At 41.1% G+C, this 27180-nt stretch overlaps 1 protein-coding gene across 1 annotated transcript; it reads right to left on the reverse strand.

Moving 5' to 3' along the window:
- Nucleotides 1-408: 408 nt before the first annotated feature.
- LOC128095115 (interferon-induced protein with tetratricopeptide repeats 1-like) lies at nt 409-23650 on the reverse strand. The gene is made up of 2 exons (XM_052713830.1): nt 23467-23650; nt 409-6033 (listed from the first exon to the last, which is right to left on the reverse strand). Exons 1-2 carry the CDS (start codon nt 23469-23471, stop codon nt 4647-4649), a joined length of 1392 nt encoding a protein of 463 aa, XP_052569790.1. The 5' UTR covers nt 23472-23650; the 3' UTR covers nt 409-4646.
- Between the last annotated feature and the right edge of the window lie 3530 nt (nt 23651-27180).

Raw genomic sequence — 27180 nt, forward strand, 5'->3', positions numbered from 1 at the left:
CTGGCAGTACCAATCAACTTCAGAGAAAATATGGGCATTGAAGAAACTGCATATGGAGTTAACTTTCATTGTGGCAAAAGTTAGCCACTGGACAACAAAGTATCCTTGAATCAACTGCTGACAAAATGGACAGACAGGACATGAAACAAAGGACTACTGATTCTTGCCAAAACGAGTGTGGTTATGGCTTTATCAAAAGGCATCTTCTGAGGCCAGGACAATATGGCACCATCCCTGAAGTGGCCTTCGCAATTTGGAAAAGGTACAGTGCCCTTTTCTTCGAAGGCAGCTGAATAGGCAGTGGGCCGATGGCTTCTGATGTGCAATGGAACAGCAGCTGAAACAGTTATTCTTGAAGAGTAACTAAGCTCACGCCTCGCAATAGTAAACTGGCATTTGACAGAGGGATGTGGAGAAGAACGGGATGTTAAGATGAAGCCATATATACACAGCCAAGAATGGACAGCTGAATTAAAAAATCAACAACAATTTCCAGAATTTAAAATCCTGAATCATGACAACTTTAACTCTTAATAGAATCATTTGAATTTTCTTGCTAACAGAACATAGGAAAAACTTCTGATTTTTTATGTCAAACTTAAATATTTCCTTAACTACACAAAACCAGGGTACATTAATATCAATAAATTAACATAATTTCTGCAAACATACATTCAACCTTAACTCAATCATAACTCCTCCTTTTCTTTGTAAAATTTTTTAAACAATCTCAAACTTAGTTAGAAAAACCCAAACTTACACAATTCCTATAAACCCATATTGAAAAGCTATATTCTCAATCTAACCATTAACACTTTGAAAACTTTTAGCAAAACATCCAAAAGCGGTTTAATAAAACTCTTTACACTTTAAAGTAATCTTAACATATCCATTTGCATTTCTCACTAACAAAACATAACATTAATCCACTCAAATAAGAAAAGTTTTAAATTAAATAAAGTAAGGAATATTAACTCTCCCTTTTCTTTATAATTTTTTAAGCAAAATCTCAAGCCTAGTTAGCAAACCCAAACTTTTCCATTTAAACAGTTTCATTTGTAACACAAAACCAGTTCCATAAGTAATTTCATTTTTACTTAAACAGTTCCTTAAAACAATTCATGAATCACCAGTCAATAAAGCATATATGCATACACAAAACTGCATCTTGACTCTAGGTAGAAACAATAAATTTCTTCATTTAAACAGTTCCATTTTTAACACAAATAATTCCAGAAAACAGTTCCTAAGTCATCACCATAAGTAAATTCAAAATTGTCCCATTGCAATGAAATCACTATTGTTCATTTCATTTCTTAAATTCCAAAATTCAAATAAATTCTAGTACTAGCCTTCCAAATATGAAGAAATCCATAACAAATCTTTTTGTAATTTTCTCGTTTTTTTTTAAGTTCAAGAAAAGTAAATTCTGGTATTAGACTTTCACTTCCAGATATGAAGAGACGTTTTACAACCAAAACTTTTTGCAGTTAACAATTTTAGTTCAAACAAGTGTGTTTGTAACTTTCATTCTCAATCCAGGGCCTTTTTAGTTACAGTAATATTTTAAACTGCACCGTTTTTGTTGTTAGCTCAGGTTTTTCTGTGTTGCCTTGATTTTCCTTAGGATCCCAACTGGGGATGTGTTGTTGTGCTGGTTCTGGCATCCACCATTCTTAGCTTCTTAGTGGCTTCTGGAGCTTTTGAAAACCACTCAGACTGCCTGCTTTGCAGTCTGCTAGGACACTAACTTCTGTGTCTCAGTTTTTTTTTTTTTACACCATGTACATTAAGCATAGACTCACACTTAACATTTAAACTTTTTTACAAACTCACATATAACGTATCTTACCAAGCATTTAGACTCACATTCAACATTTACACTTTTTTACAAACTCACATATAACATATTAACATCTACTTATTTATACTCCTTAAGGAAACTATAGAACTACTTTAGCAAATATATTTCTCATTTACTTCTTATATTCATTCTATATTCTTATTTAAACTTACATTTACAACTAGCATCTTTACTTCTTGCAAGCTTATTTTATAGATCTATCACATGTTTATATTACTTGTACTTATTTAATTATAGATCTATTTTACACACTTATATTCATAAGAACTATTAAGCAAACTCTACAGGGCTACCATTAGCATATATCTAACTTAGCAAACACCTAAAGATTTCTTCACACTTAGAGATTTAACATTTTCTAATAAGAGAGAATAATTGTCTACTTCTTACTTAATTATTATCATTATCTCTATTAGAAGATTCTCTTAAGTAGAGAGGAAGTACGCATATCATTTCTAAAGTTCAGAGCTTATAGACAGCTTTGATATTCTGAAAGTTCTTGATAGATTAAAATGAGTATAATTCTTTAATGGCTCTCTTAGTTCTGGGACTTAGTGTCTTCTGTTGCTATGCATTTCAGATCCTTTATAACAACTATTAAGAGTTACATCAGTTTACAGCAAACTCAAAAGAAAGAAAAGAGAAGAGAAAAACCTTGTAAGGAATATTCTGTTTCTGAATTGCTTAACTGGAAACTCAACTTCCCAACAGGAGAAGATAGTTGTCTAAATTGGAATGGGATTCTAGACCTGCAGCTTTCAACAGGTCTGAAAACATTGTTGAAACTTAGAAACAAAATCTCAAACTCCTCAGCAGTCTGGAAGCCTCTTTATTCTCCTACTGTCCCCAGACTGCAAGATGGAACCTTAACTCTGACTCACTGTCTTTTACTAGCTTGAAGAGACAGAGCTTAGAAGAGAGATTTTTAGGAACTCCATCCCTGCCTCCTGCATTGCAAGGAGGATTTTTAAAGCTTGAAAGACAGAACTTAGAGGTTTTGCTGTCTTAAGAGGTTTGTTGCTTTCCCTTAGAGCTAATCACAGGTGATTCCCATGCTAAAATCTTCAGGTGATTCTATTTTTTGTCCTTCTGAGAAAGTCAAAGGCTTTAGTTTTTAAGTTTTTAAAGAGAGCTTTTAGTTTGAGAGAGAAAGATTAAGGCTTTTTATAGAGATATTTTTGCCCAAAATTTCCAAGAAAAGCTTTTAGTTTAAGAAAAAGATTTTTTCCCCCAAGAGAAAAAGACCAACTTTTCACAAAGCTTTGAACTTTAAACTAATTGGATTCTTACCCCCGCATTTTTGCCTCTGGAAGAAATCACTTTTCTCCTGCCCCTTGGACTTTAGCTGTCCCCAGGCCTAAAGCTTCCATAGGAAACTTTTTTCTTTTTCTTTTCTGCCCGAAGCTCAAAGAAGAGCTTTTTTTTTTTTTTTTTTACTACCCATAAAGCTCAAAGAAAGATTTCTCCCCCCAGTTTGCGTTAATAGCCCCCAAAGTTAGAAAATTGAGTTTTTCTGTCTAGTTGCCTTACTTATCTTAAATTTTTTCTACACAATCTTATACTTCTAAGTTTTTTCTACACTATATTACTACACTATAACTTATACTTATTTTTCACACATAGAAATTAAAAAAGAGATAGAAGATAGAAAATTTGATAGAGGAGATTTTTGCGCTGCAGCATCGGACAATCTTCCAGTCAGTTTTTTCCTTTACTCTTGAGGATAAAACCCCATGCCCCTTTTTAATATTCATATTTCATATTTATTACACCAGACATGCCCCTTTCTTTTTCCACTGTCAGAGTCTGACTCAGCACTTTCGCCAAAAACTCTGTATTAAAACTATTATTTTCCTTTGTTTTAAGTCCCTATTCTTTGTCTTTAGTCCCTGTTAATTTGTCTTTCGTCTCCCTCGCTTTTTTTTCTTAGTCCCTGTTCATGGCACCATTCTGCGGGGTGTTTACTCACTAACCCCACAGTTCCCCAGAGTTTCCTGAGTGTGAGAAGCAGGAAATATTAGATAAAAGGGTTTAGAATGTGGAGATGAACAGATAGAAAATGAAGGAGAGCCTTGAGAGGGCCTAGAACCTATTCCAACGGGCCCTGACTGTCTCTGCACCAGGGTATTTATACAGACACCAAGGGGTGGAGCAAAAGACCTCTCCCCAGCAAGTCAAGTGCAGACCATCTCAGACACCAGTATTCAGGCCCTTGGTCCTAATCATCCTCCTATGTGGATCTGCTGGGTAAAGCCATGAGTAACCTGAAAACGAGCTCCCACAACCGAAAGTGCACAAATCTCCTTATATCATCCTCTGTCTGTAATGTCCTGGCAAGTTTTCTTTGCTTGGCTTTCCCTAAACTTAAGGCTCTTATTAGCTGTGAATAATTCTGCAGTAAGGGGAGACCTCTCAGCTTGCAAACTCTCTCCTTTGCTCATTTGGATTCCTCTGACACTGCACTGTAGTAAAAGTAACTGGTGACTTAAAGTAAAAGCTTCCTTGGAGAAGACCTCTTTGTCCAGGACATTGGCAGGCAGAAGATGGAAGACTTTCATTCCCAAAACACAGACATAAGGAAAAGATGTCCTAGGATCCCACAGCTCAAGGGAGTGCAGATCAGCAGGGGTCAGTCCTGGTCAGTAAGTGAGAAGATGTAGTGGGGTGGAAGTTCCTCATAGACACCACAATGAGGGATGAAAAGAGTTTGGAGAAAGAAACTGGGAAGGAAGCCGGGAACCCTCAGTTATGAGTACATTCACTTCTCAGAGGTGAGCTGCATTCAGAACTCAGGGTTCACTCCCCCAGTGAGCCTCAGAGCCCTCTCATAGAACTGCAGGGCATCCTCCTTGTCCCCATTCAGTTTGTGGACTAACCCAAGCAAGCTGGTGCTCTCCACAAGTCGAACATGCTGGCGAGCACGTCTTGTGGCCACTTTCTCCAAAGCTGTGAGTAGTTTCCTCCAGGCAAAGGTCTTTTCTTCTATTTTCAGACCTTTTAAGTAGTGGGTGATCGCCTTGTCGTCTGATTTCTGATGAAATTGTTGGTAACGGCCATAGCGGAAATGAATATCCTGCTCTATGTGACACTCAAGATTCTTCATGTTCAGTGCCTTCTGGAAATTTGCCTCTGCTTCTTCATATTGGCCAATTTCTGCCTGCACTTCAGCCATGAAAACATAAGCCATCTCATCCCTGGGCCTGAGATTCACAGTCTCTTGAAATTCACAAATGGCCTGTTGTGCCAATTTCTGCACACTACCCTGCCTTCTGGCCTGGTCATTTCTGGATGTCTTCAGTTGGATCATTTTTTGCTTGTAGCAGAGCCCTAGTTGGTAATGCAGGTAGCCAGAGGCAGGTGACGCCTGCAAGGCCCTGTGTAGCAGATGGAGAGCCTTGTCTAGGCAGCCTTTCCTTCTGTAATACTTGGCTGTATATCGAAAGATATAGTGTTGGCAGGATGTGCTACTGAGAGCTTCTTCGATGTGTGTTTCTGCTTCAGCTGCTTCTCCTACATCCTGAAGCTTCAGGGCAAGATAAACTTTAATAAATGGATCTTCTGGATTTAACCTTACAGCCTTCCTTAGGGGTTCTAGAGAGATATTATTGTCATCACAGTCTATGCGATAGGCTACAGTAGCATAGCCAATGTTGTATTCAGGGTTTTCAGGCTCCACTTCCAGAGCCTTTGCAAAGCAGGCCATGGCTCGTTTATAATTCTGTCCTCCACACTTCAGCAAGGCCCAGCCTTGTTTACAGTCCATCTCAGGACACTCCATCCTATAGCGGTAGGGACTGCCCAATTCCTTGCATGTGTTCTCCACCTTGTCCAGGTAGGTCTGGGCTTCTGCCAGGCTGCCCATGTGGTAATGCACCCAGGCACAGTTGCCCCACGTAACCAGGCTTCTCTTGTACAACTGCTCTCCCTGGATCAAGGTTTCTGCTTCTTTCAAGCTCTGCAGGGCTTCCTCATGCTGGCCTTTCAGGTGTTTCACATAGGCCCTGAGGTTGAGCATTCCCACTCTGTCCTTGATGTCTAGGAATGCAAGCTCCTCAGAGATCCTTGTTTCCAAATCAGGTATGTCAATTTCTTCCAACAGCAGCTCCCATGTGAAGTGACAACTCAGTTCAATCAGATTCTTTTTGACCTGATCACCACCAGCATTCTCTCTGTGTGAAGGAAGCAGGGGATTTGTTATGTGAGAATTTGCCAGAAAGGGACATTTGACTCCAAGCAAAGCACTTTTATGTAGTGGGTAGCCATTCCAGCTTTGGTCCGGAAGTTCCAACCCCCATTGAGGCTTCAGTAACTATCATGCCTACAAGGCGGGGCCAAGGGAGGGCCCTGAAGACCCGAGATCAGGATGTGCCATGCTCTCTTCCTGCTTGGACCCTGGACGTTAGAGGTAGACCAAGGAGAGTTCTCCAGAGAACACCACTGCGCTGTGTCCTTCCCAGAACCTGCAACCTACCTATCCCTTCATTTGTAAGTTATGCCATTAAATACATCTCCCTTTTAACTACATGGAGTGGCCTTAATAATTTCACCAATATCTGGCACTCATGTGGGGCAAATTCCAAAGGCCTGGGTGGCTCCTTCCCTCAGCTTCCTCCCCAGCTGGCAGGCACTTGAAGCTGCAGGTTACTGCCTGCAGATTTCCATAAAACCAGGAAAAACCTATATGGTTCCATTCCTAAAAAGGAACTAATCCGATATCAGTTCCGTGGCAAGTTTAGCCCCGGACCAGCGAAATCACTGTGAGTGGGGCTCCCTAAGTGCTGGCTCCCTGCCCTAGCCTGAGGCTTCCACAGTTTCACCTAGTTAAAATAGACAGGGCACTGTCCCTTGTCCCTGGCGGGGGTTTGGAGCCATGCCTGCTGGCAGACCTATTGTCTGTAGAGGCAGAGAGGGGCTTAGAGCGGCCTGGAAGTCTCCACGCCCTGAAGCTCCAGGGGGTCACTGGAAAAACTGCCGGCTGCCTGTGCTCACTCTGCTGCCAGCCAAGGCATTCAACAGGACCTGCTCTATACCAATGCCTCCTTGTGGCTGAAAAGTCCTACTACACCCCCAGAACCACGCAAAGGCAAGATAGGCAAAGCAGTGTCTTATTTCAAGTAAAAGTACTTGATAATTATATACATTAAAATTGACTAACAAATTTTGAGTAATTCTTGTAATATGGCCGAAAATATTACCTCACAAGAATTTAAAAACTTTTTTGTCTGTATGATGAATGACATTTTCTTGGAAATATATGACCTTCCTCAGGCATATTTGGCCTGTGCCATTTTGGCATTCATCGTAATAATTCACACAGTGTTCAAACACTGGTTTAATAATAAGAACAAAGATGAGTCATTATTTGGACTGATACAGGCTTTAAAAAATAGCAATGAAAACTTACAGAAAATGATTCTCTCTCTGGAATCTCCTTTAAAAGATAACAATGAAAACTTACAGAAAAAGATTCTCTTTCTGGAATCTGCTTTAAAAAATAGCAATGAAAACTTACAGAAGAAGATTCTTTCTCTGGAATCTGCTGATCAGGATTTACAAAACAGGCTTGTACCAAAAATTGATCTTATTGATAATAAATGTGAATATTTGATGGATAGAACACTAACTCTCCAGACACTATATAAGGAAGAAAGATTGTCATTAATTGATAAGGTCCATGGAATCATGTGTTTCTGAGGAACATAAAAACTTCTTTGATTCCATGAGAAATCTGGAGTCCCTTGCAAGAGAGGAGGTTCACTCCTTAGAACAGACCCTAAATACTCGTTTGCAAGCCCTAGAAGAAACTCTCAGTAAACATGACAAGGGACCTAATAAGCAGAAGGGCAAGACCATAGAGGTTGTAACATCTCCAAATGGCTCTCATACAATGGCTTATCCTGTTATCATGCATGAGAAGCCAGCAGATGACACACACCCTGAGCCATATAATACATATACATTACAACCAATTTCAACACGGGATTTTAAAAATATAAAGGAAGCAGTAGTTACGTATGGGATACACTCCACATACATAAGACATGTTAAATTCGTGGTCTACCTCACATAGAATCATTCCAGATGACTGGCATCAGTTAATTTCAGCTGTTCTAGAATATAGCCAGTGTTACAGTGGAAAAGCTGGTTGAGAGAAGAGGCAAAAAATTTAGAACAACAAGGTAAACTCAGAGGTTTTGTGATCTCCCAAGATCAAATACTTGGTGAGGGATGTTTTGCTGACAGGAATGTACAAGCCATTTATGATGAGCATACAATATTCTTATGCCTTACAGCAGCTCTAAATGCTTGGGAAAAAATTCCAGAACCTGAAAAACCAACGGAGGTATACACAAAGATATTTCAAGGACCGCATGAACCCTTCACTGATTTTTTACAAAGGCAGAACACAGGTATAACAAAAGCTGTATCAGATAAAGAATTAAGAAAAATATTAACTGAGTCCTTGGCGTTTGACAATGCTAATGCAGAATGCAGAAGAATACTTACACCATTAAAGATCAGATCAGCTCCTTTGGAAGAATGGATTCAGTATACTAATGGTGTTCAGTCTCTTAACTACAGTAATGAGGCTCGGATAGGAGAGACAAATCCCAGAGGTGAAAGAAGGCCTGTGGTACCAAATGTTTTAAATGTAGTACACCAGGTCATATAAGTAAAAACTGTACATGGGGTACTCTTAGAAGTGATACTCCATTTAGGAATAGCCTAAACAGGAGACCCCAACCACCTCCCGGATTATGTAGAAGGTGTGGCAAAGGCCGACATTGGACCAGTGAGTGCAGATCAAGAATAGATATACAAGGCAACCCTTTACTGGCAGGAAATGCCTCAGGGGGTCTCTTGCAGGCCCCCAAATCAAATGTAGTACGAACATTCCCAGCCACTGTGGAAGAAATTCCTCTCCAGGACAACTGAATAAACCAATGCCTAATGTAAAAACCAATATTGCAATGGATGATAAAACAGCTCTGATAGATGGATCACAGTTTACAAAGAACACTATAAAACAAATATTTTGGCAGACTTCCATAAATGAACAAAGACCAAAGCTTAGAATTCGAATTAATGGCCTGGTTCTGGAGGGCCTGGTAGACACAGGTGCAGATGTAACTATAATTACACCAAAATCATGGCATCCAAATTTGCCTCTTCAAGAGGCAGATGTCCAACTTTTAGGGATTGGCACCCTATCTCAGATAAAACAGCGTTTGAGATGGGTTGAATGCATAGGGCCAGAAGGACAGAGAGGAAGGCTGAAGCCATATGTAGCAAATGTAGCAGTAAATCATTGGGGCCGAGATCTGTTACAACATTGGAATACCCAGATTAAAATTCCTTTTTTTTTTTTTTTTTTTTTTTTTTTTTTTTTGGTTTTTCGAGACAGGGTTTCTCTGTGTAGCTTTGCGCCTTTCCTGGAACTCGCTTTGGAGACCAGGCTGGCCTCGAACTCACAGAGATCCGCCTGGCTCTGCCTCCCAAGTGCTGGGATTAAAGGCGTGCGCCACCACTCTCAGGAAAGGAATACAGACCAATGCATGTCTCTAGGAATAATATCATGACATGCTATGAAAAACAGTCACCAACCATTCAGGCTGTACACAAACAGAGCACAACTGCTGTTGAACTCTCAGAAGTACCAACTGCCTTACCTTTAAAATGGCTAACTAATAAATCTGTCTGGATTGGACAATGGCCATTGACAAAAGAGAAGCTACAAGCTTTAGAACAGCTTGTTCAAGAGCAGTTAAATGCTCAACACATTGAAGAATCTACCAGCCCTTGGAATTATCCTGTATTTCTTATTTTAAAAAAGTCTGGTAATTGGAGAATGCTGACAGATCTGAGAGCTATTAATAAAGTAATTCAGCCAATGGGCTCCCTACAGACTGGGATGCCCTTGCCCTCTCTGCTACCCAAAGAATGGCCTATAATATTTATTGACTTAAAAGGCTGTTTCTTTACCATACCCTTACAAGAAAATGAAAGAGAAAAATTTGCCTTTACAGTACCTAATTATAATAATTCTCAGCCCGTCAAGAGATATCAATGGAAGGTCCTCCCACAGGGAATGTTAAACAGGCCTACCTTGTGCCAATACTTTGTGCAAAAACCATTGGAGATAATTCGTGTAAAATTTTCACAATCCATAATTTATCACTATATGGATGATATCCTATTAGCTGATCCAAAGTTAGATACATTAGAAAGCATGTTTGAAGAAGTAAAAAAAGTTTTGCCTAGCGGGGGACTGCAAATTGCTCCTGAAAAAATACAAAGAGGAGATTCTATCAATTACTTAGGATATAAGATAGAGCTACAAAAAATTAGACCCCAAAAGGTACAACTAAGGAGAGATTGATTGAAGACTCTTAATGATTTTCAGAAGTTATTAGGAAGCATTTCCAACTTACTGGGTATCATGGGAATACCCAAAGATGGACTGCAAAATTTGGCTAGTACTCTAGAAGGGGACAAAGAATTAAATAGTCCAAAAGAATTATCAGCTGAAGCTGAGAAGAAATTGGCTCTAGTAGAAAAGACAATTCGAGAAGCACATGTGCATCGTGTGGATCCAGAACTTAAATGCATTCTTGTCATATTCCCCTCCAGACATTCCCCAACAGGTATTTTGATGCAGAGGGAAGATATTATATTGGAATGGATATTCCTACCACATAAACCAAATAAGAAATTTAAGACTTATATAGAAAAGATCTCAGATTTGATTCAAAAAGGTAAATTAAGACTTTGCCAGTTGACAGGAATGGACCCAGCAGAAATTGTAGTACCTTTAACTAATGAGGAAATTTCATCACTATAGAAAGATAATGAGTAAGGGCAGAGAGCATGCAGTAACTTTTTGGGAGAGATTAACAACCACTATCCCAAAAGCAAGAGAATAGAATTCATAAAGAAGACTGAATGGGTCCTTCCTCACATTGTATGCAAAAGCCAATTTCTGGAGTCCTCACATTCTATACTGATGCAAATAAATCAGGGAAAGCAGGATATAAATCAGGAGACTTAAGTAAAGTGGTACAAAGTCCATACAGCTCTGTACAAAAGGAAGAACTGTATGCTATTCTTATGGTACTGATGGACTTCACAGAACCCCTCAATATAGTCACTGACTCTCAATATGCAGAGAGAGTTGTTTTACATATTGAAACTGCTGAATTTATTCCTGATAATACAGAATGAATTTCATTATTCATACAATTGCAGGAAATCATCAGAAAAAGGGAACATCATATATATATATATATATATATATATATATATATACATATATATACATATATATACATATATATGTGTGTGTGTGTGTGTATATATATATATATATATATATATATATATATATATATATCACATATCAGATCCCATACAGGTCTGCCAGGACCTCTAGAACAAGGTAATGATGAGATTGATCAGTTACTAATAGGTAATGTGCTAGAAGCCTCAGAATTTCATAAGAAATACCATGTAAATAGCAAAGGTTTGAAGAAGGATTTCTTCATCACTTGGCAACAGGCTAAGGATATTGTGAAAAAATGTCCTACTTGTTCCATCTATAACCAAACTCCATTACCTGCAGCAAGCAATCCAAAAGGTATACAAAGAAATGAAATTTAGGAGATGGATGTGTTTCATTTTGCAGAATTTGGAAGATTAAAGTTTGTACATCATAACATTGACACTTATTCAGGATTTCAATGGGCAACTCCTATGAGTTCTGAAAAGGCTGATTCTATAATTACACACCTATTAGAAGTTATGGCCATCATGGGAATACCTGTACAAATTAAGACAGACAATGCCCCAGCATATGTCTCCAATAAAATGAGACAATTCTTTGCTTATTACAATATAAAGCATGTTACAGGTATACCACACAATCCCACAGGCCAAGCAGTCATAGAAAGATCCAATCGAACTTTAAAGGATATGCTAAATAGCCGGGCGGTGGTGGCGCACGCCTTTAATCCCAGCACTCGGGAGGCAGAGCCAGGCGGATCTCTGTGAGTTCGAGGCCAGCCTGGACTACCAAGTGAGTTCCAGGAAAGGCGCAAAGCTACACAGAGAAACCCTGTCTCGAAAAACCAAAAAAAAAAAAAAAAAAAAAAAGGATATGCTAAATAAACAGCAACAGGTAACAATGACTCCTAGAAATAGATTGCATAGTGCTTTATTAACCTTGAATTTTCTCAATGCTGATGCGAAAGGAACAACAGCTGCGGAGAGACATTGGTCGACAGACAAAACTCCTGAGCTAAACCAACTGGTTTATTTCAAGGATGTGCTGACCTCAGAATGGAAACCTGGATATGGTCTACATTGGGGAAAGGGTTTTGCTTTTGTTTCTGCAGGAGAAGAAAAGTTATGGATACCAACAAAATGAATAAAAATTCGATTCGAACAGGAGAAACCCCTTGATGAGGAGAAGTAAAAGATCATCCACCAATGTCACATCTCTACAAGTTGTAAGAAAAATTTAACAATCAAAGGTTGGGGTAGGGTTCTGTTTTTGTATTTCCAGGATAATGGAAATACCCATCTTCCAGAAATCATAAGGCCTTGGATATCCGGATGTTTACAGCAGAAAGAAAGAATCTATTGGTACCAATCTACACAGGGTAAAATCTCACTGTCTAACATCTATATATCTATCAATCTAGAAAAGTTGTGGTTCCAATTCAATTATAAGCCAAGCTGACTTTGGAGATGGAATTGGCTCACTCCTTCTCTAAACCCAAGCATATTGCTAAAAGAAAAGGTTGAGAGATTCTTCAGTCCCATATCAGAGGAGCCCTCTGGTGTGGGACAGAAGGAAACCAATAAAAAGGGACCATTGTCTTCAAGATTCTAATTCTCTCCATGCTTACTCTTGATTTCTCAGAATCCTTTCTTACATATTATGTCCTCTTTAAATCCAAACTTTCCATTTTCATAAAAAATAAGTTTTTCCAATAGCAATCTCTGAAGTCTCCAGAAGGAAGATGGGGCCCCAAAAACAACTCTACCAATCCAGAATGATGCCATGGTAATCATCATCATGCTACACTTCTTGCCAGAATTTCAGACAATCTTACCCATTACTCTAAGACTTGCTGTGGAACCTACAGTTAGTCTAACTGAGATTTAACTATCTGAGCTTTCTCACAGTACCCAACAGAGATACCATCACCCTCTAAACAGCAGGAAGCAATTCTAAGAAAATGACACCCCTTCTCCCTAAGGTTTCATATTTCTCAGGGTTATGGATGATGGTTATAGGGTTGGGGGTGGAAGAAAATATTTGACTCAGTATTCTCCTAAAAAAAGTGAAAAGAAGAAATGGAATGGATAGGTATAAGATATTATGGTAGATTATTGTATATACTTGTAAACAAATTTAGTAAAATAGCAGCCTTAGATAATTTGCACTGTAATTTGCACTGTTATGGATTCTTATATGTTGATACAAATGTAAACTATTTTTATATTCCTGTTTAAGATAATTTGTATATTGATACAAATACAGAAATATATTTGTTATAATGTACATATATTTCTACTCTTGTTTGAAATATTTGTATATTGATGCAAATGTAAATTTATATCTGTCATACTTTATGTATGTTCTACTTCTGTTTAGGATATTTGGTATATTGATATATATTTAAGATTATTGTCATTGTATATTACACTATATATTTCTACCTCTGTTAGAAATATCTTGTGTATTGTCACAATTTTGAAGTCATCGTTCTTTACCATACATTTGCTTATAGACTGTTTACCTTGTTTACATGAAGCTTTAGTCCTTAGGTTATTTCAGTAGATAAGACTTATAGATTTATAGTCACCTATGCTTGTCATCTCTATAGTTACGTTAGTTAGGTTATCCAGATTTACAGATACAAAGGTCAGATGGACAGGTAATCTTCAAACACTTAATAGACCTAGAGAATGTGGCATTTCAATAACTTAGAATTCTGTTGATGTGAGACACAATTGCTCCTGGCTGCACCAATTTGATCCCGAGAGAATGTTGGGCTTCTAAGACATTTCCATTTGGAAGTTTGTCTTCTTGGCACAAAATGGCCTACTGGGCAAAGAACTGCCCTTTCCTACTGGGCAAAGAACTGCCCTTTCCTCGATGGCTGACAGTACAAATGCAATGCTGTCCTTTCTGGACAAGCGGGACACAAGGAAAGCGACCACGGTACTCTGCCAAGACAGGGTAAGATGGTCTTTCAGAATTCCTGCTTCTGAAAATGGTCTGTCAGATATTCTAGGCCTGTAGCCAATTTGAATGCACCAACAATGCTGAGAAACATTAGGTGACTGTCCAGGCTGCCATCTGTCTCAGTCTACTCTTGCAAGATTCCCGAAAGTTGCTTGCATCCATCTACCATTTCTCAGGTACCATTATATTCCTTCTCAGGTCTTTGATGGGATTGAAGACTATCAGTTATAGTTACAACTTAATAGATAGAACATATTAAGTATTAGATTCAGGTTCTTTAGGATAGGACACCTTTTGGAATGATTTTTGTAACATGCCATTTACCTATGCTCTATACTTCTCTGGATTATAGTATGTGTTTCTTGCTTGATATTGTTTGCATTGATTGTAGTTCCATCTTATCTAGGTCATTATCCCTCATTACTCCTAGACAATATTTGATAACCTTTCCTGTGTATATAGTCTTGTATTAAGTTAGAACCTTCTTATTTAGACAAAAAGGGGAAAATGTAGTGGGTAGCCATTCCAGCTTTGGTCCGGAAGTTCCAACCCCCATTGAGGCTTCGGTAACTATCACGTCTACAAGGAGCGGCCAAGGGAGGGCCCTGAAGATCTGAGATCAGGATGCGCTGCGCTCTCTTCCTGCATGGACCCTGGATGCTAGAGGTAGACCCAGGAGAATTCTCCAGAGAACACCAATGGACTGCACTGCATCCTTTCCAGAACTCACAACCTACCTATCCCTTCATTTGTAAGTTACACCATTAAATAAATCTCCCTTTTAACTACGTGGAGTGGCCTTAATAATTTCACCAATACTTTTACAACATTCTTGTTTATTTCTTTTAAGTCTGACATCTTGTTCCTTTACAATTTCTTGACTTTTTTTTACATCAACCCCTCAACTCCATTTATTTGAACTGCCAGAAACTCTTTGTATATGCATGTACATGTACAATCTTATGTTGTGAGTTTATCTTTCAGTCAAGACTAGACATTGCCACACAGGTACAGGCACACAAACATACATGTCAGAGTCCTTATATGAAGTTTGAACCTGTAAAATTCTATTCCACCTTTTCTTATGTCTTCGAGGACTATGTGTAGAAGTACATGCCACCTGAGCTGACATAAATAGGACTTGTCCATAGGCACAACACTAACTGTTGAGGAAAAGTCATTGCAGGGTCTGCCCCTCTCATCTGACACAGATAAGGAACTGGAATGATGTTCTCCAATAGACTGATTCAGAACAAAGAACATGCTCTCTGCCTTGGGACACTGGGGACATGACTCTTCTCTGGGCCTTATATCTTAGGGTGATTCAGGTGGGGACTTCTAGAGAGAGACTCAACATAACTCTCTTCTGCTGTGAGATGATCCTTCTGTGTACTGTGAATGTGTGTTGCTCTCATTGGCTTGTAATAATGCAGTTAGGCAGAAAAACCAAAATAAGGAGAAGAGAGGGCAGGGTCAGGAGATCTGTGAGCCAGCTGCCCAAGAAAGCAAAATGCTAAAGTACTTGTAAGTCATGGGCCTCATGGCAATGTACTGATTTAAAAAGCAAATGGGTTAATTTAAATATAAGATCTAATTTGTTATAAGCCTAGGCTATCAGCCAAGCATTTATAATTAATATAAGCCCCTGTGTACTAATTTAGAAAGCAGCTGCTGGGTATTTTGGGGGGGGGTCACAAAACAGCTTGACCACACAGCTGCCATGACAGGCTTAGAGGCTCAGACACAACTTCTGGCAGGCCCCACCCAGTGAAGCCTGCATCTAAGGGGAAATACCTGAGGCCCAGACACAGCTTTTGAAAGAAAACACCTGGATCCAGGAAGAGCCATAAACTGACACCACCCAGTGGGGCCTGCATCTAAGAAAAAATACCTGACATTCCAAACATCCCCTATAACCCAGACAAATGTCAGCCCATCAGGGTCCTGAACCTTGAAATTGCCTCACACCAACCTCTGCCATGATAAGATCCCCACCCTGCCTGGGCCCTGGGCTCTCTGCTCTCACTGATGCATCAGACAGACAGAGAGATCAGGCTCACAGCTTGAAGATAATAAAGGCTCTTTGCTTTTACGTGCCTGATTCGGTCTCCATGATGGTCTTTTGGGTGTCCTCGAGACCTGGGCATAACAATTTGAGAAAAGGGAGGCGGTAGAAAAGCCTCCACTTAAACTCCTCTCCAACAGTTACAAGGTATCCGTGCATTTTAAAGATGCCTATACAACCTCAATGCATTTTCTCATCTCTGCAGAAAGTAGTAGCACTTGCAAGTGTCTATCACTGCATGCCTCACTATCACACTGTGCCCATCTCTGAAATGGGAATGAAATTAGTATTTCCCATTCTGCTGTGGGATGTTCTGTATGGCAAATGTTTTGCTCTGATTGGTCAATAAATAAATCACTGATTGGCCAGTGGCTAGGCAGGAAGTATAGGCGGGACAAGAGAGAATAAAGCTGGGAAATGGAAGGCTGAGTCAGAGGGACACTGCCAGCCGCCATGATGAGAAACAGCATGTGAAGATGCCGGCAAGCCACGAGCCACGTGGCAAGGTATAGATTTATAGAAATGGATTAATTTAAACTGTAATAACAGTTAGCAAGAAGCCTGCCACGGCCATACAGTTTGTAAGCAATATAAGTCCCTGTGTTTACCTGGTCAGGTCTGAGGGGCTGTGGGACTGGCAGGTGAGAGAGATTTGTCCTGACTGTGGGCCAGGCAGGAAAACTCTAGCTACACCATTCCTCATCTTTCGGGAGATTAGTGAGGCTATCAATATAAAATCCATGGATATAGCATAAACTCCATAAGAATTTCCTACTTTTCTGTTACTTTGGAGAACAAGACGTTACGTGTAGTCACACAGGTTTTGGGTAGGTACCCCAAAGCAAGCAGCTTTGAATCTTGTCCATGGCTAGAAGACAGAAAGGGCTTTGGTCCTACTAGTCGTTGTCTCTGCCAGAGGCCAGAGATGCCATGGTGCTTAAACCAGCTGTCTTTACTTTGATCTGGTCAGATGCCAAGGAAATAGCAGGAGGTGTGATATCTTTTAGGTCTTTCCCAGAAAGGAGCACTCTGACTGGGAGCCCTTAAGGGTAGACCAATAAAAAATGACAGCCATCTGGAACCCACATGAATCAGGCAGTCTGACTTACTAGTTCACCCATTCCCCCATGACTCTACCTAGATAAGGCTATAACCAAAATGGTAGGGAACATTGATAGCTCCCCGCTCCCCCACTTCTGGGTCCCTCTTCTACTGCAGGAACTTTGTATTCATCCTTTCAGTTAAGTTCCCACTTATGACCACACAGCAAGTCTTCTTTCTGGAAACCCCCTGCTGTGGTGCATAAACACCAGTTTTGGATATTGCAAGACCAGAATGCAACACCACTAACTCAAAGGGAGCATTGTGGGACTGACTAAGATTCTACAAAATCTCCAAGATGCTCTATGGCAAGCCACAGGAATATGAAATAGAAGTCCAGCTGTATATTTTAAGCTATACCTTTACAAGACCAAGGGTCAGTCGAATGGGAAGCCAATCAGCAGGGACTATTGGTGTTATGCAACTTAATATTCAGTTGTGCCTTGCTATGAATTCCTTGTGCTCATAATTCTCCTAAAATGTGTATGTGAGTGTGAATCCCCATTTCAAGGTACCTGGATAGTCAAGTAGACAGAACATTCTGCCTCTGAGCTCCAGGCCCTCTGTTTATCATTTGTTTTGGGTATCTGCCTTTTGGAAATACCTTCCTTGAACTACTTCCTAAGATAGAGTCAACCCCAAACAAAGTCTTAAGAGACAAGCAAGGAACAGACAGCTACTAGACCATCTGTTGGATGCCTGAACACCACCCCCACCTCCAAACTAAGACAAAATGTCCTTTCTGAGACATCCTGTCTCACAAGCCAAGTGCCTGCCCACTAGAAGAACAAGCTTTGTTTCTTGTGCAATCAAGGCCTCCCAGCTCGCTCGCGCTCTCTCTCTCTCTCTCTCTCTCTCTCTCTCTCTCTCTCTCTCTCTCTCTCTCTCTCTCTCTTGCCCCAAAGAACCCCTTAGATCCAAAAGGGCTTTCCTCTAACCAGGCCTTTCAAGCTGTGATGCAGATTGACTAGCTATGAGTACACTTCCCCCTGCCCTGTCAGGAAACTGGCAGCAGAGGAAAAAATTGACAGTCTTAACTTGTAATGACCGACAGACTTTCCCTACCCTATCACCTGTAAGTTCATAGTTGAACACATTTATGATAGACTTGTAATGCCTTCACCTAACCACAATAAGGATATATTTCTAGCACATACATCCCTTTTCTGATTTATCCCAACTGCTAACTGACTCCACTCTTATCTCTGCCCTTCTGGGTTGCAAGTAAAACTGCCAGGAAGCCTTTAGCGGGGACCCCTACAATCTTGTGCTGAATTCAAAACATAAGGTGTTACTGCTTGGGACAGGACATAGACCTGTCCTAGGAGAAGGGGTTTAGCATGAAAGGAACTAAGGAAATGGAAGAGATTGGAGACAGTTGAACTGATGACTGAGCGAGGGTGGCGGGCCAATAAACGAATTGTACAAAAGAGCTCTGAGCAACTGGATTCATTCCCATGCTGATGGTAGCATCTCTCATGAGCCCCTGGAATTGTATAAATTTAAGGTTGGACCCTTAAATATTATACAAAAATGCTCCAGTAATAAAAATGATTTTGAAAACATAGAATTGGACTCACTATAACCTAAAATAATCAATATATTATGGTGCTAGCATGAATAGCCCTGAAAGGGAAAAGGGACATCCAAACCATGGAGGAGAGAGGCACTAAAAGACCCCACAGACAAAACACTGAACACATGGCTGAGCCCTTCTGCCTAGGCTGCCATAGGAACATCCTATGGACCCAGACCCTGGCACAACACATCTCTGTTTATCTGTAACTTAGCAATTTACAAATGTCAGATCTTATAGCCTGCCTGTATAACATCTCACTGAGCAGTGGTTTCTTCCTGACTTGCAGAGGGCCACATTCCCACTCCACCTTCATGCAGTCTTTCCCGTCTGTGCCAGGGACTCTGAGAACTCTGGTTTTCTTCCTCTTCTTGTAGGAAAACCTCCCAGTCCTGTAGCATAAGGGCTTGCCCTTGTGTCTGCAGCTAACTTTAATCACATTCCTCTACCTTTATCTGTGTATAAGTACTATTCTTGAGGCTAATTAGGAAAGGGAAACAGTTTGGACATGAGTATAGCCAAATGATCTTGACTTAGTGATTTAGCATCTCTAAGTTGTGCATCTGAGGAAAGCAGGTGGTTTTGGGCAGATTTTAAGTCTATTATATGACTGGATGTAAGAATAGAGTAGGAGGAAAACTCTAGGATAGTGCAGTTACAATTTAAGTTGGAAAAAGTAACCACAAGAAAATGTAGCACGCAAGGTTTAAATCTTAGGATTTGTTTAGGAGACCGCGGTTTGGCACAAAACAGACAGAAAGCTATGTTTTCTGAGTTAGAGATAATCCTGTAATCAGCTGTGGAAGGATTCTGAGAATCAGAGTGTGTGTGTGTGTGGGGGGGGGTGACAGGGAGAGAGAGAGAGAGAGAGAGAGAGAGAGAGAGAGAGAGAGAGAGAGAGACAGAGAGAGAGAGAGAGAGAGAGAGAGAGAGAGAGACAGAGAGACAGAGACAGAGAGACAGAGAGACAGAGATAGAGAGACTGCCCAGAGTGTCAGTGCACTGATGTCACATCAAGGGATGAAAACAGAGCCTACTCCCTGGAGTCCTTCAGACAAGACTAAGCCCTGCTTTGAACTCCCCACTTATCTCCCTGTGTCACAGTCTTCCCAGAGGTTTTGGTCTGTGTTCTCTCTGTGGTGTGTGCTTGAGCTGTCTGTCCCTGTCATTTGTCTGATGGATACATAGTCTTAAATGCTCTCAGGGCAGATTATTTTCTTGGTTTCAAGCCTGGCAAAAGTTCTGTCTCTTTGGACGTTAGAGTATTTTCAGAAAAAGATTTTAGCCATGCGTCAAGGCATTCTGGTGGGCATCTGGAAAAGAGATAGAAAAAAGAAAAGAAAAAGTGACAATTTCTCAGCAAAAGTAGGGAGCCTTAGATGTGAGAAAATGGAGATGACTACTTTGAGACAGACGCTTTGGGTCTGAGAAGTACGTATCTTATTAAGGCGATAGAGGGGTAGTTGTTCCTTCCATTTGGGGAATCTTACAATCCTTTGATTAGTTTTGAATGCCATTTCTCTATGGAAGACCAGAGACAGAATTCATCTCCAACCCTTTTGACAACTTCACCAATATGAGTGACCAAATGTGAGCTGACCAAGGATGATATCCATGAGCAGGAAACATGCCAAACCAGATAGGGAAAAGGCCACGAAGCCTCAACTATACAAGAACAATGAACAACCAATTCATTGGTTAGTAGGGAGGTAGGGAGGTGGTGTTCCCCAGGGAAAGAACACAGCCATTGGTTGTCCAGTGCCAGGTGTACAACCCTGATAGCATGCATACGAGAAACATTATAAGGACTGGACAGGTTATACTTAGGAATATATGTGTATGTACAAACACAGACACATGCACATATATGTGTATATATGCGCATTCAATAACAATTAATGGAAAAAGGAGGCCATGGATTTGAAGCAGAGCTGAAAGGGTAATATGTGAGGGGTTTGAAAGAGGAAAGGAAAGGGAAGAGTAGGGAGAAATGTAAATTAGATTCTAATCTCAAAAATTAAAAATCATGTGGAAGGACACTTTAAAGAAAACTCAGAGTAAAACCAAATTTTCAAAGCAGTCATCATGATCAGGAAATAATTTCTTCCAGTGACTTTTTCTAAGCTTCTTGTCTGCACACTCCTCCTTTTCACATGGCATTTAAATTGTGTGTGTGGGGGGGTGCTAACATCATATGAAGGCAGGCTTACGAAGGTCAGAGGACAGAATCAGGCACTGGTCTCCACTTGCTTGTGTTTTGAGAGAGGAAAGCCAAGTGGTTCCCTCCCTTCTCTCAGCAGAAACACTGAGATTGCAATCCTCATGCTTGCTTGGGAAGCCCTGGACCCACTCAGCCACTTGTCCAGCACCATTTTAAGCACCCTAGAAAAGCAATTGTGATGCTGAATCCCTCCTTTCTTATGGTATTTCAGATCTTGTGGAGAGTGACTTGAGATTGGGGACCACAGACAGAGCAGCAGCATGACCAGGAAGGAAGCCAGTTTGCAGAGAAACTCCTGCAGCCCTTCCTTCCATAGGCTTCAAGTATTGGACAGAGGATGCTCAAAATGTCCTTGATATACCAACCTGGAGAAGAGACAGGGCTCTTTGTTCATGCCATGTAAATGGTCATGATTCTCATGGCCCAGTGCTCTTTGGGATTATTCCTCTGCTCACTAGTCCCTTCTCATTTTCCAGAGTGCTGTTTTGTAATGAAATGTCTCTATTTCTGTTGCTAATCATGTGCCCCGGTCCAGTCATTGATGTTAGACACAAATATTTGGATATTTCAAAAGTGCCCAGGGAATGTTTTGCAATTGTGCCTGGACTCAGGTCTTTACCTGTAACATTTGATGAGCCAGGCTAGAAAGAGACAAAGGCAGAAGAAGTTTCTGTCCTCTAAGTCTCTGTCTCTGCCTGTTTCTCTCTGTCTCTCTGAAGTAACCAAATGCATTGTTATTCCTTCTTTTACAGAGCACTTAGAAATAATGGAGAGATTTCTGTAGGAAGATTAATCATGACCCGTGGCATCAGATTCAATCCTGCTTTTCTTTACTCTCCCTGCCTACAGCAATGCACAGTGAATAAGAGATTGTGCCCACACCTTATGGGAAATAAAGGCATTGCCTGGGCAGCTAAAATCACCTGAAATCTGAGCACCAGCTGTCCAGGAAGATCTGCCTAGTTGGGAGGCTCACAAGGATCCTGCTGAGGACCTGTTCCCCAAGGAGAAGGCACATGCACTTGTGCATAATTCCATGCAGCAGAAGCTGAGCAGCACAGAGGCAACAGCCATTTGTGTGGGCAACCTGGACAGAGAGCAGCCAGGATCCCACTGCTCATGTGGATGATCAGGATACCCGCTGCAGTCAGAATTCTTCAGCCTTTCTCATACTGCAGGTAATCATTTGCAAACCATAGCCCTAGGCACCTGCTAAAATGATAGGAACTTTAGACCCAGGAAGAGCTTGGTCACTGATACTAGGACCATGACTGTCACCTGACAGGTCCTACAGCCTTCTGCCCTCTACTTACTTTGGCTCCATATTTTTCTATCACTTTGAACTCTGTATTCTATTTCATCATTCCCCAACAGCTCTCAGCCTCCTCCATATTCATGTACTACAGATAGTCCTATGTATAAAGACAGAAGAATAATCCCCCAAGCAAAGAGATGCTCACTTTGGCAAAGAGTCGGTGCAAACACCTCCACTGACTGGCACATTTAAACTGAATGGCAATATCAAACATAAAAGCCCAGGGTCATTCACATAAATAAGACTACACTGGGTGCCTAGTATTTCTTGAATATATATATATATATATATATATATATATATATATATATATATATATATGCATATATATGCATGTATATACACATGCATATATATGCATATATATGTATATATATCATATGAATTGAGTACACATGTTATATGTATACAGAGTTAGGAATAAATATGTGACCATGTCTATTGAGTTTACTGTGGGAGGACAGGATACTTGAATACCATTTGTCAGAAGGACTTGTATGTCTGTATTTTTGTTTCTTAATCATGAGTGGTTGAACAAAATGTATGCTGTCCATTTGTTAAGCCAGCTGTGGATGGGTAAAAAACCTGGTTCAGAAACTTTGAATCTCATTTCAAGAGGTCCTTTGGGGGTCTACTGGGTACATCCCAGGGACAATGAGGGAGGGGGGGGTCAGGGGATGGGTAGAAGGACACTCTGAGCAGCTGCTCTCTTTGGGGGCTCTAAGTAGATAGAGTGGTAACTTGTCCATTCCTGAAGTTCTCCTTGGTAACTGTCTCTCTCTGTGAGATGACCATGCTAAAGTCTCCCCAGGTATTTCCAACTACATGTGTGAGACAGTCTTTAAAACTAAAGCCAGCTTGCTGTCACCCATCGAGCCCCTGCCAACAGCACCCCCATTACACAGAGTCCCTGGACACTCAGGACAATCAGCATCCTTCTTCCCTTTCCAGTAGTAGAAAGAGAAGGCAGAAGACAGAACAAAGGAATAGAAGCAGACTCAGTCACACCTGGTCACAAGCAAATGTCTGTGTCCTGGGTTCACTCAAACTGCAGAGCAGGGAAATCCTTACCCCATGGTTGCTGTGAAGGTGGCAGTTCTCTGGGTTCTCACCAGGACAGGCTCCTCAGAATGCTGTCTTGACTCTCTGCTGTCTTGTGGACTTGCACACCAACTGGACTCTCAAAGAAGGACTGGGAGACAGCTCTGTGAGCTGTGGTGTGCTCTTCCAGTCACCAGGTGAAACAGATCTCTGAACTGTGGTGTGCTCTTCCAGTCACAAGCAGGAAACTGAAACTGGAAAGTGAAACTAAAGCCTGAGGGTTATGCTCAGGGAAACTGAAAGCAAACAGGGATTGGCCTTCTGCTCTCTCCTCTGAACTGATGGGGAGAAGGCTCTGAAAGAGCCTGACAGGTCAGTTCCATTCAGCTCTCCAGAGAGACATCCCTGGCTCCAGGACATGTTGTTAGGATGTTAAAGGAGGTGATGTGGACATGAAGACACAGACTAGTATCTCCACAAGCACCATTGTTTCTCAGTCAAAAGAACTGAAGTTCTGCACTGTCTCCTTGGAACTGAACCACACTCATGGATTTGATGGCATGGCAAAGGGGAAGTTTGGGGATGGAGGAGTCTATCTGCAGGTGAGATCCCCCGCAGTCTGGAAGGGGTACATCCCAGCTGGTGTGGTGTGTAGCTGTCCTTAGGAACTTCTGCAGGTGTGATCTTTCAAGTCCTCTTCCCTCTACAGAGCTTTTAGGTCTATCTGAGGCTTTAGGAGTTTACCCTTCATTAACTAGACCAATTTCCCAGAGCCTACAGTCATGGAGTCTTGCTTTCTGTTACCTTCTCCTGAGGTGTCTGTTTGTAAAGGGCTCTTGCTAGCAGTCACAGACACATGAACAAGAGCCAAGCATAGAATCTCTAGAGAATGCTGTATTCACAGCCTTGATGCTATTCTATGCTAATGGCTGAGACCAGTGGAGGGAACTGCAGAAGGTGGGGTTCTGATTGGTTCATGCCAATGTCAAGTCCCTTATGCTGTTGTCTTGCTTTCTTGGTAACCTACATTCTCAACCCTATTGGTGTCTCATTGCTTAGCCTGGCCATTCATTGCTGTGTCCCCAAATTTAGCTCATCCTTCACTCCTCCAAATATAAAAATCATTGAAAAGGACATAAATATCTAACTCCATCTCCTTGATAGAATGATAATCTATTGTGAAAGTTTTCCTGACCATAAAGTTTTATCCCTAAACCTCAATCAGCTATCACCAGCAGGAGATGGGGGCTCCTTGGCCAAATTCCCAATGAGGTTTAATTATGAAGAACACAGAGGTATGTGTCAGGAGGTGCTAGGTGTATGACAGAGAGTATAAAAGCTTTTTATAAAGTCTGCCAATTGGGATCAGTCATCAGAATCCTTATTGGGGCAGAGAAATAAATCTAGAGGGTTATACTGTGACCTTCACAATATGTCATGACACATTTGCTGAGGGCCGTGGCAGTATATGACAGGTGACAACTTGTGTTTGACAAGTCGACCCACCAGATGTGTATGTCCCTAATGGGGAGTCTCACCTGGCAAAGCCGTGGGGTCACTGGTTATGGAAACAGGTTGTTTTCTGTCTAGAGCTTTCTCGGGTACCACTTGGATGCCTCCCTAATAAGAAGAGCTGTGGGGTGCTTTCCATGGTGCTTTGGTAGTATATCTTACATTTGGACACATATGTAGCTGTGAATTTCTGTTTAAGCTATGTACTTCTGATGAACAGAAATATTACCAGAGTATTCTTCTTTACTGACACAGGAAAGTAACAGTGTTCTTGATCCATGACAGCCTTTAACTCATTGTCCAAGACCTTAGAACAAGTCCAAAACAGATTAATCTGCTCCTACAGAGAATACACAAAGACTAATTCCCAGTGTTGTTTATTGCTAAATCAAGGCCAGGCTGTTTACATCAAAACATAGTCTTATAGTGGCTCCCTTTCTTCATGTCCCCTGACCACACAGACTTTAGCCAATGGTTTAATGTCTGAGACCCCTCACCAAGTTAGAGCTGTGTGCATGGGTCAATGTGACAACACTATCCTAAGAGAAGCTACATGACTTATCTGTGTTGTGAGAATGGGTGGGGCCCTGAAAATGTAACTAATACTTGTCCAGAGTTTGGTTGTGGAGAAGCAGCAGTGGCAGTGTGGCCATAGATGGCTGTGTGGAGCTATGTGACAGCTGCTGCAGAATGTGAGTGAAGTGTGTATGTGTGTGTGTGTGTGTGTGTGTGTGTGTGTGTGTGTGTGTGTGTGTGTGTGTGCTGAGTGAGAGTGATGAAGATTCATGAGAAAAATGTGAGGGAGGGAGTGGATGAAAGAGTGAGTAAAGAGTGAGTGTATAATCTAGCAGAAGTATGGGTGTGAGTGAGTGTGATAGAGAGCTGTGTGAAAGAGCTGCTGCTATATAGAGGAGCTGTGCTAGGAACTGTGTAAAGGGCTGTCTGGGGAGAGAGCTGTGTAGATGAGATGTTCAGCTGTGGCTGTGTGGAGATGTGTAACTGTGTGGCAGCAAGGAAGATGAAGCTGTGTAGAAAAGAGATGTAGAAAAGAAATGTGTGAAAAGAGAATGTGTAGCCATGTGATATATGTATGTATGTAAAGACATGTGGCTGTGTGCAGTATTGTGGAGATATGTAGCAGTGTGGAGACGGAAAGAGTCAGAGATCATTTCTTAAGATGAAGTAAAAGAAAGTTATCATCAGAAGGCATGTGTGTTTCCTTATTTCATCAGTCATAGAGAGATTAAAATTTATTCCTAATTACCCTCAGATTAAAAATAGTTTACCATCCCTCACTACTCTGAGGCATTCCTTTTGTTTTTGTTTTTGTTTTTGGAGACAGGAGATAATGTTTCTCTGTGTAGCTTTGTGCCTTTCCTGAAGCTCCCTCTCTAGACCAGGCTGGACTTGAACTCACAAACCTCTTCCTGCCCCTGCCTCCCGAGTGCTGGGATTAAGGGCATGAACCACCACCACCTGGCTGAGGTATTCCTTTTATTACGCTGAGAGGATTGGGGAAGCTGCTCTGTAGTGGGTAGCTGTTCCAGCTTTGACCTAGAAGCAATACCCCTAGTGAGGCTTCTGGTAACTACCACTCCTACCTATGACCTGCCCCTGGGTCAGGGCTGAGATGGGAACCCTTAAGACTGAAGATCCATTTGGGCCAGCCCTTTTAGTTCCTTGTGATTCTGGATGCTGGAAGTCAGAGTTCTGCAGAAAACCCTGTTGGACTACACCTCACCTCTCCCAGATCCTGTAACCAACCCCTTTACTGGCTGTAAGTTACCCCAAAATAAACCTCCTTTTAACTACATGGAGTTGCCTCTTTAAATCCCCACAGTATTGTTCTCTCACAGTCAGTGATACACATTGGTACCCCCCCCCCCAATCACAAACATTCACAACCCTGTCACATACCTCAGAAACACACTGAATAATTCATTTTAAAAACATAGGATTGAAAGGACCAAGGTAAATAAGGGTCTTTACTCAAAATTGTCTCCTCCATGCATTGAGTTTGTCTCTCTTAGAGACTTAGCTGAGTGTGAAATTGACTGTGACAACTGTCTGCTCATACAGTTACAGGACAACTGAGCGAAATCCAGAGAGTCCACATACAGCTCCTCTGAACCAGCCCTGTAACTGCCCTGCATAGAGTTCCTTGAACTGACCTTCAAGTGCATGGGAGTCACTCCGGCCTCTGTCCTACAGGCAGCTTCTCAGAAGCATGTT

The sequence above is a fragment of the Peromyscus californicus genome, unplaced genomic scaffold, assembly GCF_007827085.1.
Source record: "Peromyscus californicus insignis strain IS unplaced genomic scaffold, ASM782708v3 Scaffold_4__1_contigs__length_199733344, whole genome shotgun sequence".
In the NCBI taxonomy this organism is placed as follows: domain Eukaryota; kingdom Metazoa; phylum Chordata; class Mammalia; order Rodentia; family Cricetidae; genus Peromyscus; species Peromyscus californicus.